Source organism: Nycticebus coucang, chromosome 7 (assembly GCF_027406575.1).
Source record: "Nycticebus coucang isolate mNycCou1 chromosome 7, mNycCou1.pri, whole genome shotgun sequence".
Taxonomy (NCBI): Eukaryota; Metazoa; Chordata; class Mammalia; order Primates; family Lorisidae; genus Nycticebus; species Nycticebus coucang.
This window is the reverse complement of record NC_069786.1, coordinates 15,836,091-15,855,648: the sequence shown is the minus strand read 5'-3', so window position 1 is coordinate 15,855,648 and position 19,558 is coordinate 15,836,091. Positions and strand designations below refer to the sequence as shown.

General features: G+C 38.2%; 1 protein-coding gene and 1 pseudogene across 36 annotated transcripts in view; both read right to left on the bottom strand.

Annotated features, from left to right (window-relative positions):
* The window catches only part of CLASP1 (cytoplasmic linker associated protein 1), a 307,493-nt gene that overhangs the window by 124,081 nt on the left and 163,854 nt on the right, over positions 1-19,558 (bottom strand). For all 36 annotated transcript variants that reach the window (XM_053596856.1, XM_053596855.1, XM_053596870.1 and 33 more), the window contains 6 exons: positions 9,926-10,063; positions 6,332-6,405; positions 5,157-5,249; positions 3,738-3,883; positions 2,765-2,900; positions 1,576-1,646 (listed from right to left, as the gene is read on the bottom strand). In XM_053596856.1, coding sequence (XP_053452831.1) covers positions 1,576-1,646; positions 2,765-2,900; positions 3,738-3,883; positions 5,157-5,249; positions 6,332-6,405; positions 9,926-10,063 — 658 coding nt within the window. The remainder of the gene's footprint in view (positions 1-1,575; positions 1,647-2,764; positions 2,901-3,737; positions 3,884-5,156; positions 5,250-6,331; positions 6,406-9,925; positions 10,064-19,558) is intronic.
* Positions 15,631-15,712, bottom strand: LOC128591125 (uncharacterized; annotated as a pseudogene).

The window sequence follows — 19,558 nt, the reverse complement described above, 5'->3', positions numbered from 1 at the left end:
GATGGCTATAAATCCTGCTACTGGATTTATATCCAAAGGATACGACATCAGTATGTTGAGGAGATACCTGTACCCCCATGTTTACTGCAGTACTATCACAATAGTTGAGATAGGAAATCAACCTAAGTGTCCATTAACGGATGAATGGACAAAGAAAATGTGATACACACAATGAAATACTATTAGCCTTAAAAAGGAAAGAAATCCTATCGTTTAAGACAGCACAGATGAACATAGAAGACATTATGCCACATGAAATAAGCGAGGCGCAGAAAGACAAATACTGCATGATTTCACTTTTGTGTGCTATCTAAAAAGAAGGTGAACCCACAGAAGCAGAGAGAAGAATGGTGGTTCCCAGGGGCTAGGGAATTGGGGGATTAGGGAGGACACAAAATTTCAGTCAGTCAGATAGGAGGAGGAGGAAGGCGTTTGAGAGATCTATTCACATCATAGTGACTACAGTTAACATGTTGTATACTTAAAAGCACTGAGAATAGATTTTAAGTGTTTTCACCCTAATAAGTATGTAAGGTTATACATTTGTTAAATAGTGTGATTCAGAAATTCCACAATTTATACACATATATAGTATTAACACTGTATACCATAAATACATACATTTTCACTGGTTGATTAACAAAATAAATTTTTAAAAAGACAAACACAGGGCTACTTCATGCATAAAAGGGTCCCCTAACCCATAGAAGCCTGGTAGGACCAATGTGACACCCCAAGAAAGAAGGCAAAAAGTAGGCAGCTAAGGCCCTGCCGAGGCCCACCGTTAATTTACTCTACAAGGCTTCTGATAGGGTCCATTGAGAGGCTTTTGTCACATCTATGAAATTCCTAAAAACCTACACAAAACTATGTCATGTATTCACATTTTGCTGGGAAGAGGGTTCACAGATTTTTAGCAGACTCTTAAAACTCTACAACTCCATAGTTAAGAATCATAGATCTAGCTAAGAGAACAGTCTTTATTCCTTTAGGGCAAATTCGACAGGACGCATGACAAGATAAGAGACTGGGACACAAAGCCTTCTCTGGTTATTCAGGTGTATTTGCCAGTAGTATCTTCGGGGTGTATTTTCCATAAAAGCCCAATTGAAAATGACTGTCAGGATTCAGAATTCTAGAAATCACTCACAGAAGATGCAAACATGTACCCCCTCTTACCCATGTTGGTAAGAAATTATTACTGTTGATGTTTATGATATTTCTTCCTCCATGTAGTTATGGCCTTCACTGTCAATGGTGCAGACACAGGTAGGAGGACCTCAGGAAACGGGGGTCCTCTACCCTTCTCCCTCCCATCAAACTGCCTCACTCCCTCATATACATATATGCATGTGTGCACGCATACACACACATACACACACAGAGAAACATAATAGAACTTGTCCAAATTCATTTTCCAAAATATTTGGATCTTGATTCTGCAACACCCCGAGGTACTTATTATATTAAGCATTATATTATATTGTATAAGGTTTTATCCATGGAGGGAGATTTGGAATTTGTTTTGGCTTTTAAACAAGTCAAAGATAATGATAAAATCCTTTACAAATTTACCTTCTAACTGCAACAGACTTAGAGGTACAGTTGCTTGTTATGACAGGTATTAGCCTAGGGATGTGTGTATGCTGTGGAAAAGAAGAAAAAACGGAGGTAAACATTTGTAAATACAAAAATGAAACGAACTAAGAGAACCACTTCCTTACTAACCTATTCACAACACATATATTTCCAGATTAGAATGTCAGTGAGTTTAAAAAAGACAAAAAATTTCACTAGATTTGCTAGAGGCCATTAAAAAATTTACAGAGTCAGGAAGAGGCAACACGTTAAGTCTAAAATTAAAGTATGAAGTCTAAATTATCTGAGCAGTTCAGATTTGAGTGAATTCAAAAGTTGTTAGACCAATATACTTTGATACTATTTCAGTGGATATACAAATATACAAAAATGACTTTGGGTTTAACAGATAGTGCAAGAAAGAACTAATAATAATACAAAGTAACCAACAATAATAAAGAATGTTATGGATAGATTTTAATCAACACCATCAAGCTTTAAAGTTTCAAGAGTTGCCTCTGGGGAAAGGACTGGAGGTAGTGGTGGGATGGGCAGGAGGAGGTAATACAGAAAATTTTCATTTTAAGCCTTTGTGAACTATTAGGTTTTGGTGAAAACTTACACATAAGTTACTTGAAGAATTATTTAAATTTAAATAAATAAGTGCCTAGAAAACTAAAGAGAACATTTTGTTCCTGTGCTTATGCGCAATGAATTAAAGTTTTGGATGAACAGCAAAACCACAAGCACAAATATCTAAAATGCAAGGACCAGGATTAAGGAGGCAAGAACAGGAGTAGTGTCTGAGAGACATGAACAGAATATAAACTCAAAAGCAGACACAGAAATTCAAATAACTTAAAACCAACGGTGAGTCAATGATCAACACATTCATAATTTATATATCACATTCATAATTCACATTATGGATTACAAAAACTCAAGTTAAAATTAAAGAGGGGAAAAGATGATAATATACATACGACATTATTCCAACTATATATAATTACTATGATGAAAAATGTGGGAAACTTGAATCTATACTCCTGGGCTGCAGTCCTCTAATCTGACCCGAATAAACTATTTATATATATATATATTTTTTTTAAATGCCTCTAACATTTCTCATTAACTATCAATTATTTACCATTTGCTTATTTTATGTATAGTCCTCCGACATACTTACCCGAATAATTAACCTAACAGCTACAACACCAGAAGTGGCCATAATTTTGGCACTATTTGGAATTAAATTAAAGATAGTTGGCATAATGGCTTCAGCTCCATGGTCAAACTTATTCCCCAGAACTGACGACAAATGCCTATAATAAGAAATGAATACTGGACTGTAGTTACACTTCTTAGAAACAAGGAAGCATACAAACCACTTAACTTTTAGCAACTTCATTTAAAGTTATCTAGGGATAAAGAACAGTCTATGTAAGATACATAAAAAAGAACTTGGCATATAGTCATTAGCTTAAACGTTTTTTCTTAATCATTTCCCACTATTCTTAAAGTAGTAAAAACAAAATCCCAAATTGATCACGTACTAATAAAATGTTAATACAAAAAAGCTCCCTTGGCCCTTTTTATCTTCTGCCCTTTATTCCACATATGCAGGCTTCCATATCTGACTACAACCAAAACTTTATTAACAGCTTTAATGCCTCCTTATTGCTGCTGGGTCTCCGGCTTTCTCACATACATTCTAACACAAGCTGTAGCTATGATCATTGATACAGGTGCAGCTACGCTACAACTTTACTGCAATACTATATGTACAGTACTCTTCTAGAAAAAAAAGTTCTGATAATCATACTATATCGTGCCAGCAAATATCAATGAAAAATTTGAGAAACAAAATTTTATAACATTTTATTTTTCCGTATTATTAAAACTGCCTCAAGTTCAAAATAGAGGCTTCAGTACTATGTTACTGAACAAAACAAAATTTAAATTTTTTCAAACTTTACATAATTGGACAGGAAATATTATAAAAGTACTGAAAGAAGTATTAACTGGAATGGGTCTCAGAGACTAGTCAAAAGTTACTTTAAGGAGACCCAGCTCAAATGTTCAAGGAACCATCTCTGAAGCTCTGTGGGCAGATTATTTTATGCTGTATGTATGAGAATACAGAGCATTGCAGTCCTTACCCCAACGTGATACAAGCCTCCCGCACTACCTGAGACCGCAGATCCTTAGCAGAGAGTTTAAATGCTCCATCCAAAAGACGTAAATGTTGAAAGAAGTTGTCATACTCAGCAGCACCAGCCAAAAGTAAAGATCTAATCTTTTTTAGCTAATGGGAAAGAGAAAATTCAGAGACACACAAAACAATTCTTAACACAGAAAAGGTGAAACAATGGAAGTCATCAAATACAGAAAAGATGAACACTGAAGATAACTGATATGGATACTATTTTCCCAAGAGAATTGACCCGCACTCAGTGTCTGTAGCTGAGTGGTTAAGGCACCGGCCACATACACCAGGGCAGGTGGGTTTGAACCCAACCTGGGCCTGCTAAACAATAACAACTGCAACAAAAAAATAGCTGGGCATTGTGGCGGGCGCCTGTAGCCCCAGCTACTTGGGAGGCTAACGCAAGAGAATCACTTCAGCCCAAGAGTTTGAGGGTGCGGTGAGCTGTGACACCACAGCACTCTACTGAGGGCAACAATATAAGACACTGTCTCAAGAAAAACAAAAAGAGAGAGAGAGAGAAAGAGAGAATTAACCCAGTTAAATATTAGCTAGTACAATGAACAAATCTATATATCGCAAATAAAACCAGATTAATTTTTAAAATGCGGGATCTGTAATACATACAATTTCTACAAAAAATATTTTTAATGGAAAATCTTTGTGTACTTACAGATTCTATGATGCTAATGATAATCAACTGAAAACCTTCTTTTTAGTTTGTAAAAAGCCCTTCCTAAGACTGCTTTCCTCCATACCCAACTCCAATCTGCCACATATTTAATGAATCAAACTACTCATAACAGTATTTCTGTATTATCCTCCACCGCATCATTAACATGATGTTTGAAACTCAAACATCAGTCTGAGTTTCAAACAGAATACAACAACAATTTTACCATCTCTCTTCTTATTGACCAACCAATAAAAAATAGCTTTCCTTAGAAACATATTCTCACTTTATTGTTCAGCCCACTTTTCACTAATCTACCTTTAAAAATAGAGGAGACACTTTCTAGCAAGTGATACGAAGAAAGGTACATTGAGGAACTAAAACTGTCACTAAAACACCGCTTTACTTGCAAATAATCACAGAAGTACATCTTTACTAGTAAGAGTGGAGGCCATCATCTGACATTCCACAATTAGGTCTTTCTTAAAAGAACAGGAGATACATAAAAAGGTGTAAATTGGTATGTTTTAAAAATAAAAATAAAAGTACTCTACTAAAAAGGTAAGGTACAAACACAGCAATTTACATTTAAAACATACGCTATTTAAAATTTATAAGAGCTATTTCATTTTCATAAGAGTATTTGGGATATTTAAATAAATCTAATAAAAATGTAATCACATGAAGTAAATGACTTACAGCATTTACTCTCTGCTCCCAGTCATGCTTGTCATCAGATAATATTTCCCTAATTTTGTTTATGGACTCTTCAAGGTCTCGGCTAGAATAAATCTATAAACAAAATTAATTTACAATCAATACAAAAACATTTGCAGAATAAACAAAGATTACTTCTTCATCACGAGTCAAGAGCATTTAGTAAGTAGAATAAAAGAATTATTTCATTTTTAAGAAATATCTGTGAGTAAATAACTAGAAAATGCCTTAGAAATGAGCTTCTTTCCCACTGTGATTGTGTACCCACCCTAGATTTCCTGCCATGTGTGAGTAACCCCGTCTCCAACATAGCTTTACTATAAACTTAGATGACTTCACGAAGGAGAAAGAAGCCTACTGGAAAACAATAAGTGATGTATAAGTCATTTACTACTCTTGGTATTATTTGCAACATCACATTGTGTTTAAACACTTTCAAATCTATGTTCTCCTTTATCCCCACATCTTACTTAGAAGACAAATAAGCTATAATTAAACATGATGCCCACTAGAAGTCAAGTATTTAAGGATGAACCTGGGCCTAAGATGTTTGTTACCTGCTCTATATACATATGGCAACCACGGTGGCAAAGAGAGTTGTATATAACAAATAGTAAGTGCTAAAGGAATCCAAATCACGGTCAGTGTAGCTGAAAAAATGTATTAGCTCCAATTGGAAGCACAAAGTAATAAAAAAAAGTGTCATTATCCCAAGTTTTACAAATAATCTTTGTTTCATCTGTTAGATACTTTTTAAAAAGCATCCCAGACGGTATGAACTACGTTTTTATTAAACCATTCTCTATAGCTTTTCAGGTAACAAAATTCTTCAAATTTAGAAAAATCCTTAAATAAACATGTGTCTTTATTCTCTCATTTAGCCTAACCATCTATTTCTTTCTCTTTTGTGTGACCTGACTCAGAAATGTAATACTAGAACAACCAACATCTCCCCTGTTCTTACTGGAAGATCATCTTGATCCTTGATTTTTGACTCAACATTTTCTACTCTGTACCTCAGATCTCCTACAGTCTTAATATTATAGTTAAAAACTACCTGATCTAGTAAAGAACTCTGCATATGGTATATTTACAAAATGAAATTTGAAGAATATGTCTGCCCCTATTTTTAATCACATGCAAATATCTTCATTCACCTGTACTACAGGCACATCGTCAAATGCTTTAATAAAGTCCTCTTCATCCACAGCACCAGCTCCTTCTTTTGCAGCTGTAAAAGATTAACAATGTATAAAATGTCCACTGGGAAAAGTCTGAAAATACATAATTCAAATTACATTTCGAAAGATTTAGAATTAAAGACTTCATATGAATTTGGAGTGTCATGAAACTGTAAACACGACTGATTGAAACATAGTGATTCTACTGTAGTATACACATTAGCTTGAGGCCACTTAAAGAGACTGCTTGTTTAAGTAAGCAGAGTCTAGGTTTTAAAGGATTTAGATGCTTTATGTTGTACTAACATGTAAATCTTATGAAAGACTCCTAATAAACAGATAATGAGAGAAAATTTAATTCTTCAGGAAATTACATTATGTTATTATTGGGAATTCTGTGCATCAAATTTGTAAAGAAGATCAAAAAATTCTAAAGAATGAACAGTTTCATTGCAACTTTATATTAATTTCAAAACATTTCCATTTCCTCAAATTCATGATAAAAATGTCAATTTTTCATTTAAGCATAAGTTTCCCCTACAAAGTTATCCTAAAATGCTTTGTACATTTAAAAGTTAATTGCTATCCTCTGGAAAAAGTTAACCATATTCTGCCACATACGATGAGCACATTTTTGCCCAGATTTTTGAAGGAAAAATAAGGATGTGCATTATACATAGGTAGTACTAATTCTGCAGAATGTTTTAAATTCTTTTATTTGTACTTGCAAGTGAAAAGTATAACTGCAGAAAGTAGTAACAATACCATAGGCAAAATAATACTCTGGAATATGGTAATCCCATCCCTCCCTACTACCCGCCCCCAGCTGCCCCATCATGGTGCTATAGGAACCTCTAGCCTGCCTGGCTGATCAGGTAGGACATTGTTGCTACCACCATCTTAGAAGCGGGAATACTGCCCACGGTGACATACGGATAAGTCAGCCTTGGGACTTTGGCAAAAGGAAGGCAGAAATGGCTACCTCCCTCTCTCATAAGAGGTGCAAGGCATGGAGCCAGCTGCTGCAGAGAAGCTGGTGGAGTCCAGCTGGCAGGCGTGTTCCAGACAACCTAAGTTCCTCATCTCCCCCAACTGTCCCCTCTCAGCATACCCTTGTCCCCACATCCTCTTATTTCCTATCCCCACCTGTGTTCATCAGTGGAAACAAGCCCGCAGCCAGTCCACTGAGAGTCCTGGTGGGCTTATTTCCCAGGAAGCCGGCGTGAGAAGCCAGGGCCAGCCTTGCCTGCCCCAGGGTCCTGACAGAGATCTCTACTCTTTCCAGGCTGCCTTGTCTCCGTCTGCAGCTGATCCCATTCTGAGGTCCTGGGACACTGTGCTGAGGAGTAAGATACCTGAGCTGGAAACGGAAGGCATGGGTTCTGAGACCGTATTCTACCAGTAGCCTGCTGTTTCTGTCTACGAGGATATCTGGGCAGTGAAGCACAAAAGTTCAGGGGTACCTGAGACCAGATTATAATTCTGACCCCATGACTTGTCCAAAACCTCAAAGTGTTGAGCTGGTACTGTGGATAATTTCCCACATTTGCCAGAAGGAAGAGCCATATAGGGTGCTTGTCAATGAAACCAACACCCAGGTCTTTCTCCTAGAAAGTTTATTCAGTATACATGTATTTGGATGTGGTTCAGGAGTCTCATTTTAACCAGTTCTCTGGGTGATTTGCAGGACTTGCAGGTTTGGGAAAGGCTTGTGTTGCTCATTCTAATGTTACTGATTGCTCAAGGCCTGGAAGGCTTAAGGAGGTCATGGTCTAGTCACTAAACAGAAACGTAAATGCAGAGTGCTTCACTTTGTGAAGGATATCGTGGGAGAACGTAATGCAGCCTTCGTGGGGGAAGTCAGGTGGTTAGGTCATCCAGACCACTCTCATCTGCCACCTAGGCTTGCTCCCAGCTTCTCTGAAAAGGCTGGCTTCCTACCTTTCACTGCACAGCCACTTCCACCTTCCTTTAAACAAAATGACAGATTTTTTCCTGAAAGTTTGGGCAACTCTTTTTTTTTTTTGGTAGAGACAGAGTCTCACTTTACCGCCTTCAGTAGAGTACCATGATGTCACAGGACTCACAGCAACCTCTAGCTCTTGGGCTTCAGCGATTCTCCTGCCTCAGCCTCCTGAATGGATCCTATACATAGGCTCTGCACATGTACCCATATACCTAAGAGGACTCAAAGACCAACAACAGTCCCTGTGCCCAAGAATCTGACAAGAGTCAACCAGTACATTCATGACTGTGGTGTTAACAAAATGAAGAAAGAATGAGCCAAAGAAAAGAGAGGGATGATATCTCTGCATAATCTATAAGGGAGAGGGGGGCTACTCTGGAAAAGGTATTGGTGATGGATGGCAAGGAAAGCAGAAAATTTCTAAGTCATGTTTGTGGAGCTGATAATTACCCAAGAACACACACACAAAAAAGGTAAGATTATTCAGCCATAAAAGGAAGTACTGATACATGGTACAAGATAGATGAAACACTAAAAATGTTTTAAAATGGTTAATTTTATGTTACGTGACTTTAACCTCAATAACAAAAAATAAAAATTTTTAAAATGCACCATAAGAAGATTAGGAAGAATTAAGAAGAGTAACAACTAACATAAGAAACAAAGCAACACTTCTCCTTGGCTATCCCTACCATGAACTTCACTTTGTGCAGCTGGCACAGCTCCCCTATCGGGTTAGGAGGCAGAGTGGCGCCAGGTAGGATTAGTCAAGATACCAATACGGCAGGGGCAGTTTGGAAATCAGGAAAAACCATCAGGAGACAGCATTCTAATCCTCGTGCAGCAGTCATGTAGCCCATTCAGCTTTGGCTTTTTCAGCTCACAGGATTCCCCACCACCACTACCAGCAGCAGCTCAAAAGCCCAATGCTAAGAGCAAAATGGTACTAAAGTTGTGTAGCAGCAGCTAACAATTAAACTCCTGGTCTGAAGTGTAGAGTAAAAAAATAGGAAATTTGCATGTAAATGTAAAAGTTGACAGCAAAATGAGAGCTGTGTATAACAAAACATAAGCTGTCTAGACTGGAAGAGTGGGAAAGAAGGGATTTGGGAGAAAAATCTTTGTAAATCAATTTTCAAAGCTTCAGAGAAGTAATCTCCCACCATTTATTTAATTTAACAGCTGTCCTGGTCTCACAAGGAACACTTGCAAGAACAAAATATATTTTAAAGACAGAAAATATAATCTGATTTCTGGATTATTCCCAGTCCCACGGTGGTTTCAGGCACTGCTGGATCCTGATAATCAATCCTGACAATCAATACCACAGTGAGTACTTGTTCTTTATCTTTGAGCCATGCTTTCCTCTGTGTTGGCTTCTCTATCCTACAGAATGTGGCAAAGGTCAACACTGCAGTTCCAACTTATATCCCACCAGTTTATTAGCATTGCTAATTCAATTAAAGACTAGCAAGCAGAAACATGCTGCATATGGGGACTGTATCACTTCTGAGGGACACAACAGGGAAACGCCTTCACTACCAGTTTGAAAAGCTGGCACAGCTGACCCCAGGACATCAACATCAACCAGGGATTGGACTTACCTGAAGACTTGGATCCAAGCCGGCGGGTGGTGCCCATTCCGACGTTTCTCCGTGAGCCTGGTGGGGCCTTGGATGATGTAGAACTAGCAGAGGAAGGTCTATTACCATCCACAGAATCTTCATCTTCAAAATTTTTATCTAAACAATAAGCATAGAAATTGTTTTCCTGTAAGTACTTTTTAATCCGAACAACTAGTCTTGGAGATGAATGGTTTGTCTGCTCTTTTGGAATCTCAGATACGTGTGTAGGGCCTGGAAAGTCTTAGTAAATCCAGATCACGCTTGCTTTCCCATATCCAGAATGCATTCCCACTCCAATTTGGGAAAACAGAGAAAAGATAAAGAAATAAAAAAAAAACTCTCATAAATCATCACCTTTAATATTTTGGAACATTTCTAACCATTCTTTCATATACTTTTTTTTAATTAAGAGGCAGGGTCTCTCTCTGTTAAAGTACAGCCTTGAACCTCTGAGCTCGTTACCCTCATCCCACCAGGCCCAGCTCATTTTTTATTTTTTTTGTACAGAGAGAATCCTGCTATGTTGCCCAGACTGACCTTAAACTCCTGGTCTGAAGTGATCCTCCCACCTGGGCCTCCAAAGTGCTAGGAGTATAAGTGTGAACCACCATGCCTGCCTGGTATTTTTTAATAATGCTTGAGATAAAACTATATATAATTTATACTGCTTACTTCAAATATGCTATTTTTCCTTTGTGATGAAATATTTTTAATAAACATAGTTTTAATCATTGTATGGTACTTCATAATTAGAAAACGTCCCAATCAAAACACTCATTACTGGTATTTGGGGCAGAAGGGATGTTTCTAATACTTCATCATTATAAATAGTATTGCAACAAACACCATCCTAGATGCATTTTTTGTTTGAATCTCTTAACAATTCTAAGAAAGAAATGTGTAGAAGCAATATTACTGAGTCAAAGAGTATGAAAGTACTTGATGTATACTGCCAAACATCTTCAGAAAGGTTATAAATGTACATTTTTCTTAAACTTCAAAGAAGTGTGCATCTTGCCACACCCTTGCCAACAATGAATATATAATTTTTAAAACTTTTACCAATTTGGTCAATGAAAAAAAATGTTTTTTCTGTGGTTCATTGTTCTTTTAGTGAAGTTGAATATTTTTTAATAAGCACATTAACTTTTAAATTTTCTAAACAGCAGTGGATCCAATCAATATTCCCAAAGTTGCATTTAAAATTACAAAGAAAAAACAACTCTGGGTTCTTAAAAATCAATTTATAAATAACATTATAATGACATAAAATGAGAGCTCATGTGTCAAGTACCAAGCACTTATGTAGCAACTGTGAGTCATTCAGGAGGCCAAACAAAGAACTTAACAGTATTAACTAAAAACAAACAAACAAACAAACAAAAAAACCTAACATCTATAGCTGGCAATATTCATGACTTTTAAAAAAGGGCATAAGATCTTTACCAATTAAGTCTGAAGTAAATAATTATAAACCACAGAACAGATACAAATAGTACCTTGTTTTCCTTGATTTTTAGCTGAACTATTAACAACCAAGTTTTATACTGCTCAGGACCCCAATGCTCCCTAACGCTCCTTAAAACTCAATAACAATGCCCTTCAAATTATGTGGCTTAGTTTATTTGGGGTGGGGGAAATATCTTTACAACATGCCATTAAATCCCCCAGATTGCATTGTTACGCCATGTGTTCCAAGATGCTTCTTTCAATCCATACGTCAATTCTTTACTGATTCAGATATGCAGTGTACTGGGAGCACAGATTTACTATGTTAATTCAGGGCAGGTTCATAAGGGTCTTTCCTAGAGTAAAATTTAAGTCTCATGTAAAGAACAAGAACAACCCAAAGGAGAGGTCCCCCACTGAGCAATGCCAGCAGTAGCAGTGATAAGGACTGGGTCAGCCTAGCTGTCCTCTGAGAAGCTCCAAGAGCACTCAACTGCTCTTATTATTTCATTATCATTTGAAAAACTACCATCATTACTCTGCTTAAGGCAGGAACAGTTTCAGTCTATGGGAAAGGTAGAATGATGAATGAGGGACATGAAGATACTGTTAGGCTTCTCTCAAAAATCCATGTAAATTATTTACATCGGTCTTCTAATACATGCAGGCATGCCAATTAGAACTGTATTAAGTTGCAGAGAATTATTTTCAGTGGCACAATTTCAATGAAATTCCTGGGATTTTTGTTTGCAGCAATGGTAACATAGCAAGGACTATACTTAACCTCTTGCAATAAAACCTGAGACAACATGTAAAATAACTACCTGCACACATTAGACATAGGTAGTGCAGAATTTTGATCCCTGGAAGGTAAGAAAGAAACAAGGTGAGCTACACAATCACCCAACCCTCCACCTGGAGAAATTTCTAAGCTGCCAAACATAAGGAAAGGGAACCTAAACTAAAGCTGGTAGCCTTGCTCAGTCGAGATAATAAAGAATAGAGTTCAGGGAGGTTAAGGGTGCTAGAAATAACAGAACAGACTAGCAAAAAAGGAAGCTACCCAGAAAGAGAGCCTCAGAAATGTCCTAAGTTCTAGATCTTGTACATGTGTGAGTAAAGTTCCACAAAGTGGGGCAAAAAATGACCAAGAAGGAATAAACTGAACAATTCTCAAAGTTTACACAAGTAGAAAGACATTCAAGCTCCAACCAGCCAAAACGCAATGTTCGCCATCCAAGGCATTTAATGGAGACTTCAGAAAGGTCAAATCTTAGTATTAGTGTTGAACTGTTTCCAGAGTGAAGATTACACTAAACCTTCCCCATAAGAGCTTAAAAACAGGCCTGAAGGAGACTAGAGAGATCTGCAAAAGTAATTTAACTGGCTCTGAGAAACAAACCATGACACTCTTTAAAAGAATGTAACAAAATTCAGACACTCAACAGCATGACATTCACAATACACAAGGTCTAATAAAAAAGTCCTTAACATGACAAGAAGCAAGAAAATGTGGTCCACAATCAGGAAGGAGAGAAATCTGAAAATAGTAAACAACTAAGAAACACCAGAGATAAGAACATTAAAACTGCTATTATAATTATGTTCAATATCAAAGGAAAATATCCACATTCTTTAAGAATAGGAAAAATTTTTAAAGGATTAAATGGAATTTCTAGATTTTCAGAAAACAGTATCTGAAATTAAAATATTACTGAATGGGATTAAAAGCAGAAATCAGAGAACATTTTTTTTCCCCCTGTAGAGACAGGGTCTCACTTCATCGCCCTTGATAGAGTGCCGTGGCATCACACATCTCACAGCAACCTCCAGCTCTTGGCTTAGGTGATTCTCTTGGCTCAGCCTCCCGAGTAGCTGGAACTACAGGAGCCTACCACAACATCCAGCTATTTTTTGTTGCAGTTTGGCCGGGGCTGGGTTTGAACCCGCCACCCTCGGTATATGGGGCCGGCACCCTACTCACTGAGCCACAGGCGCTGCCCATAATCAGAGAACTTTAAAGCAATAGAATTGATCACAAAATAAGCACAGAAACAAAATAGGCCAAAAAAATAAGTAAAAGAAATAGTCTCAGAGACTTGTGGGATAGTGTCAAGCAGTCAAACACACATAAATTGCATTGCCAGCAGGCTGAAGGGGGAGGATGGGATGGACAAAAAAAAAAGAAAATGTACAAAATGATGGCCAAAACATTTCCAAATTTGATGGAGCCTACAGATTCAAACAGCTCTACAACTCCCAAGAAAGACACACAGGAAGAAAAACACACTAAGGTATATCGTGCAGACTTCATCAGATAAGCCTCTAAGCCAGAAAATAATGGAATGACATTTTTTTTTTTTTTTGAGACAGAGCCTCAAGCTGTCACCCTGGATGATGTAGCATCACAGCTCACAGCAACCTCCAACTCCTGGGCTCAAGTGATTCTCCTGCCTCTGCCTCCCAAGTAGCTGGGACTACAGGTGCCCGCCACAACGCCCAGCTACTTTTTGGTTGCAGCCCTCATTGTTGTTTGGTGGGCCTGTGCCGGATTTGAATCCGCTAGCTCAGGTGTATGGGGCTGGCGTCTTAGCTGCTTGAGCCACAGGCGCTGAGCCTGGAATGACATTTTTTTCTTTTAGAGACAGAGTCTCACTATGTCGCCCTCGGTAGAGTGCCGTGCCTAGCTATTTTTGTTGTTGCTGTTGTTGCAGTTGTCATTAGTGTTTAGCTGGCCCAGGCAGGGTTGGAACCCGCCAGCCTCAGTGTAACGTGGCTGGTGCCATAACCACTGTGCTATGGGCGCTGAGCCAGACATCTTAAGAAAGATGAAAAACATTAACCTAGAATTCTATATCCAATGAAAATATCTTACTTATTTAACAAACAAAAAGAGAATTTTTGTCACCATCAGGGTCTATACCCCAAGATATGTTACAGGAAGATTTTCAGGCAAAATGAAAAGGATACCAGTTGGAGACTTGGTTTTACATAAAGAAGTGAAGAGCAGTAGAGATAGTAAGTAGATAAATATAAGACTTTCTCTTCATAGTTTACTTTTTCTTTACTTATTCTCCTCCTATTTTCATGTCTATAAAAAAAGGTCGCTTAAAGCAAAAACAAGTTTTAGTTCTTTTTACATTTTCCTGTTACAGGCAAATAACCTGGCAGCCAGAGAAACCACAATTGTAACCAATGCTGCTATGCTAGATGCCACACAAAAGCTGCAGGGGAGACAAGCACAGGGAGGGCACGAAGAAAATGGAAGAAAATTGGAAGAGGATGGAAGTGGTTATGTTTTTGTCCTCGAAGAGCACACGTTTTTAAAAGTTAATTATTACTTGTCCACATTGACTGGAGATGTCACACAACAGAGCACACAAGAGAGCCTGCACTGAGAAAGCACACCTTTCACCAAATATCTGTATGGAAATGTCTCCCAAGGAAAGGAAGGAGAAAGGGACACATTGAGCAGCCAATGTGGAATTTTTTTTGTAGAGACAGAGTCTCACTCTATGGCCCTGGGTAGAGTGCCGTGGCATCACACAGCTCACAGCAACCTCCAACTCCTGGCCTAAGAGATTCTCTTGCCTCAGCCTCCCGAGTAGCTGGGACTACAGGCGCCCGCCACAACGCCCAGCTATTTTTTTGGTTGCAATTCAGCTAGGGCCGGGTATGAACCTGCCACCCTCGGTATATGGGGCTGGCGCCCTACCGACTGAGCCACAGGCGCCGCCCCTAATGTAGAATTTTTAACCTGACCGCTAAAGAGGCCTACTCCATGCTGTTACTTACCAGTTGGAAACAAATCTAAGGAACTGACTTATCTGATTTCCTAAATGGATTAGGACAGTGAGAAGGGAGATGCAGGGATTAAGTAAAATGATGTGAATAAAAATTGGCAGCTGAAAGCCTGAGAGCTAAATGGAAACTGAAAAGCAAACACACATACAGAAAACCCCCTAAACCCAAACTGCTTAGAATATTGTGATAGTACAGGAGTCAAACCACATCCACACAATTTAACAGCACAACAGGAGGGGGGGTCTCAACAATAACCCTGCATTATCAGCATAAGATTCAGTTATTTTTCAAGTGATCTATATACTAGTAAACAAGGCAATTCATATTTCCTATCTCAATTGGAAATTCAGGGGAACAGAAGACAAACAGCATATTTATTTTCCAGATTAACAGCTGAACATGCTACTTCAAATGTAGAGGTACTTCACCTGAAAAGGTATTTGCAGGATAAAAATCAAGTGAGTCCATTATTTGATACTAGACTTGATCTTAGCCAAAAGGCTAAGAAGAGATGAGCCTATCTATTGTTTGAAAACTTAATATACTGTTTTAAATGAGGTGAGCCTGCGTTTATAATCAAATTTAAAAGAAGGCTGGGCTGTCAGGAAGGTACCTAGATTCAATTAACTGGGAAATAGTCTTCTGTAGAATGTGTTATTCTTTAACTGGGCAAATAAGCTGTATCTGTAACTAGACCCTGGTTACAATCCAGGATGAGAAGTCTCAAACTCACAGAACTCAACATACACACTGTATTTCAATATTTCTTAACTAAATCAATCCATACTAAACTCTACTAGCCAGTTAAATTCCCATTTTCTTTAGGCTTTTCAGCAAAGCAGACATCTGTTAGTACATAACCTCTTTTTCTCCAGCTTTAATTAAGGGGGAAATGTGTATTTTTAACTATGCAAGTTTATGCCATTACACCAATTTTAACATTTTCACACAATACTACAAGCATATGTTACACAGAAAATGATCTTAGATAAGGGAAAGTTCTCCCCAAGCCCAAAGAAATAATTAATTCTATCTTTAGCCATCACTACAAAGACTGTCATCTAAGGGCCATGTCTCTCATCTCACAGTCTCATACAGAAATCTTGTGTAAGATGACTGCAGGGTTCTGTTCCTAGCCACTGTCATCTCCCTTTAATCCTTAAAAAAAAAAAAAAAAAAAAATCACTTAGGCTCCATCCTTCCTTTTATAGAATTGGGAGAAAGCACTTACAATGACTCATAAAATTTCTACAAAGTTACATTAATTTTCATCCAATTCTCAATCACTCCACTCCTGACAACCCAGGTAAGCAGACACAGTGAAGAGAAAAACAACTAAACAGCACGCCACAAAGAAGAACTATTGATATGAAGAGATTTTAACATATATCAGAGAAAATCTTTGGAAAAAACAAAAGGGCAGAGTACACAGTCATCCATGGACTTAAAAGCAAACAGCAGACTTCTGGAAGCTGAACAAGTCTCCCCCTCTGGTCCAGATACTGGAGAATGGCTAGCGCTGGTACCAGGAGGTCAGAACCAGTCCCATTAGCAGCCTCCACTGACCCAGACCCACGTGCCTCAGAACCAAACCTAAATCAGGTTGGACATAGGAAGACGGAAAGCAAGCAACAACCCATACCGCTGTGACTACAGGTTTGGGTGTGGTAACATAGCAATCAATCTAAAGACTGACTTCAAGTCTGCTGCCTAGACCTTGAAATTACAAGCTTTAGGCTGTACGGTCCTCTTTGATAATTATGAACGCTCAACTATGAGGACCAATGTCACAGAAACTAAGAAGTGTCCGCATATTGTCCATCTGCCAGGACCTAAACAACCAAGTTGTTCCTCTCTCTTCTGAGACAGGTTTTGACTAATAGAAGCCCAATGGGGAGGAAATGCCTTTTTTTTTTTAAAGCAAAGACAATTGTCTCTCTGCTTCACTACAACAGTGTGGAAGCTAGTATTTCTTACAGGCTTTCAGATTCACCCACTGTCTGTTACTGAAATTCTCCTCCAAGGGAGTAAGAAATGTGGCAGCCTGGTAACTAGAATATAATTAGCATTCCCAAGAGGAGACAGGATAATAAGCCCAAAGGCTGGCTGGCTGGCTGCTTTTCATACATAATCCCCAAATTTCTCCCTTCTTAACCCTTGCACAGCTCCAAGCCTTCTGCAAAGGCTGTTTCTGTTGTCTGGAGGTCTCATCCTGCCTGCCCAACACATCCCTGTGCATTCTTGGAAACAGTCTGTTAGCTCTGAGATCCTGCCCAGCTCTGTCCAAAACGAGCTGACAGTGCCAGCCTCTAGGTACACACCGTGCATGTACCATTTACTCCATCTCATCCTGGAATTAGCTGTTTGCAGTTATTTTCTGTTTCCCTGTTCCTGGAAGAGGGATCATTTCATATTCTTCTTGGTATTTATAACACCTAGAAAGGACCTGGACCCATCCCCAATAGACATTCGAATGTTGAATTCTGGTAGTCCACATAAAGAAAGGCAAAAGTGGTGAATGGATGCAAGCCTTTCTTCATGTATCTTTTTCGGAGGTTTTTATTACTTTTTATTCATTTATTTATTTTTAGAGACAGAGTCTCACTTTGTCACCCTTGATACAGTGCCGTGGCGCCACAGCTCACAGCAACCTCCAGCTCCTGGGCTCAGGCGATTCTCTTGCCTCAGCCTCCGGAGTAGCTGGGACTTCAGGAGCCCGCCAGAACAACTGGCTATTTTTTTGTTGCAGTTTGGCCGGGGCTGGGTTTGAACCTGTCACCCTGGATATATGGGGCTGGCGCCCTACTCACTGAGCCACAGGCGCCGCCCCGGTTTTTATTACTTTTAATAAGGTTTCAAGGCTATAAAAATATCCAAGGGTAAATCAAGAAAACACAACAATTACAACCCCAAATATTTTTGAAGCATTTTGATTTTCCTAGATAGAATTGTTTATTCCTCTTTTCCTAGTAAAATACATGCCTTTTTTAAAATTAAAAGTTGAAGTTCTACTATAAGCAATCATAAGCTCCCCAAACTAAACTGCTGATAATACATGCATCTCTAAACTACAATGCATTCATAAACATCGATTTTACATTCACACGCACAAAACCTGTTTTGTCCACTATCAACTTTAGTAAATATGTTCCTGTATCATATTATCTAATCCATTTTAAAGACTACTTATTATTAACATTACACTGTTCACATATACTATATGTAAATCAATCACCTACTGACCATTCAATTGTTTCCAATTTTTCACCCCCATAGTATCACTGCAGTCATTCTGTTTAAAAGTAACAGGAATTAATACGTAACTATGTACCAGGCCCTATGTTTGTTTTTGCAAATTCTCATTAAATTCCTTTGACAACCCTGAAGGAAGTACTATTATCACTCCAGTTAAAGATGACACAAACTGAAGGCATGCAGATATAAAGTGCCTAGACTTACACAGCTTAAGAGAAGGCAGAGGAAGCCAGGATTCAAATCCAGGCCTGTTTGACTCACCTTAAGCTTTGAGTCATGACATCAAATGACCACCATCTCAATAACAAGCCATTCACACAAACTGACCACTTACTTTGTGCTGGGCACTGAGCTTGTTTACCTTATTTAATTTAATTCTTATAACATATGTTTGCTTAAGAAAATTATTCACTTAAGACAATTTCTTAAACACAGAATCATCAGTATCTCTTATGAATATACAGACATAAAAATCCCCAACAAAATACTACAGGCGTCCCACGAATCACCCCTAACACTTCCAGACATAGGGAAAATAGAAAATTGTAGCTAAATGTACCTTTATTTATAAAATATTCATTAAAATGTTTCAAAGAGGTGGGTAACATGTAGAGAATATTTTGTAATTTTTTTTTTTTTTTTGAGACAAAGTCTCACTTCGTTGTCCTCAATAGAGTGCTGTGGCTTCATAGCTTATAGCAACCTCAAACTCTTGGGCTCAAGCGATTCTCTTGCCTCAGCCTCCCAAGTAGCTGGGACTATAGGCACCCACAATGCCTGGCTATTTTTAGAGATGAGGTCTCGCTCTAACTTAAGCTAGTCTTGAACTCATGAGCTCAGGCAATCCGCCCAGCTCGGCCTCCTAGAGTGCTAGGATTACAGGCATGAGCCACAGTGGCCTGCTTCATTTTGTAATTATTTTGTAAAATTTTATGTCTTTTGGCACACCCTATAGTAAACCAAACCTACCACATATAAAAAGAATTATCATTATGGGCAAATGTGATTTATCCCAGGAATATAACATTGGTTTATGGTTTAATATACAACAGTTGATAAATTTAGCGTACTGTATTAACATAAAACAAAAATGTGTTCCCTCAA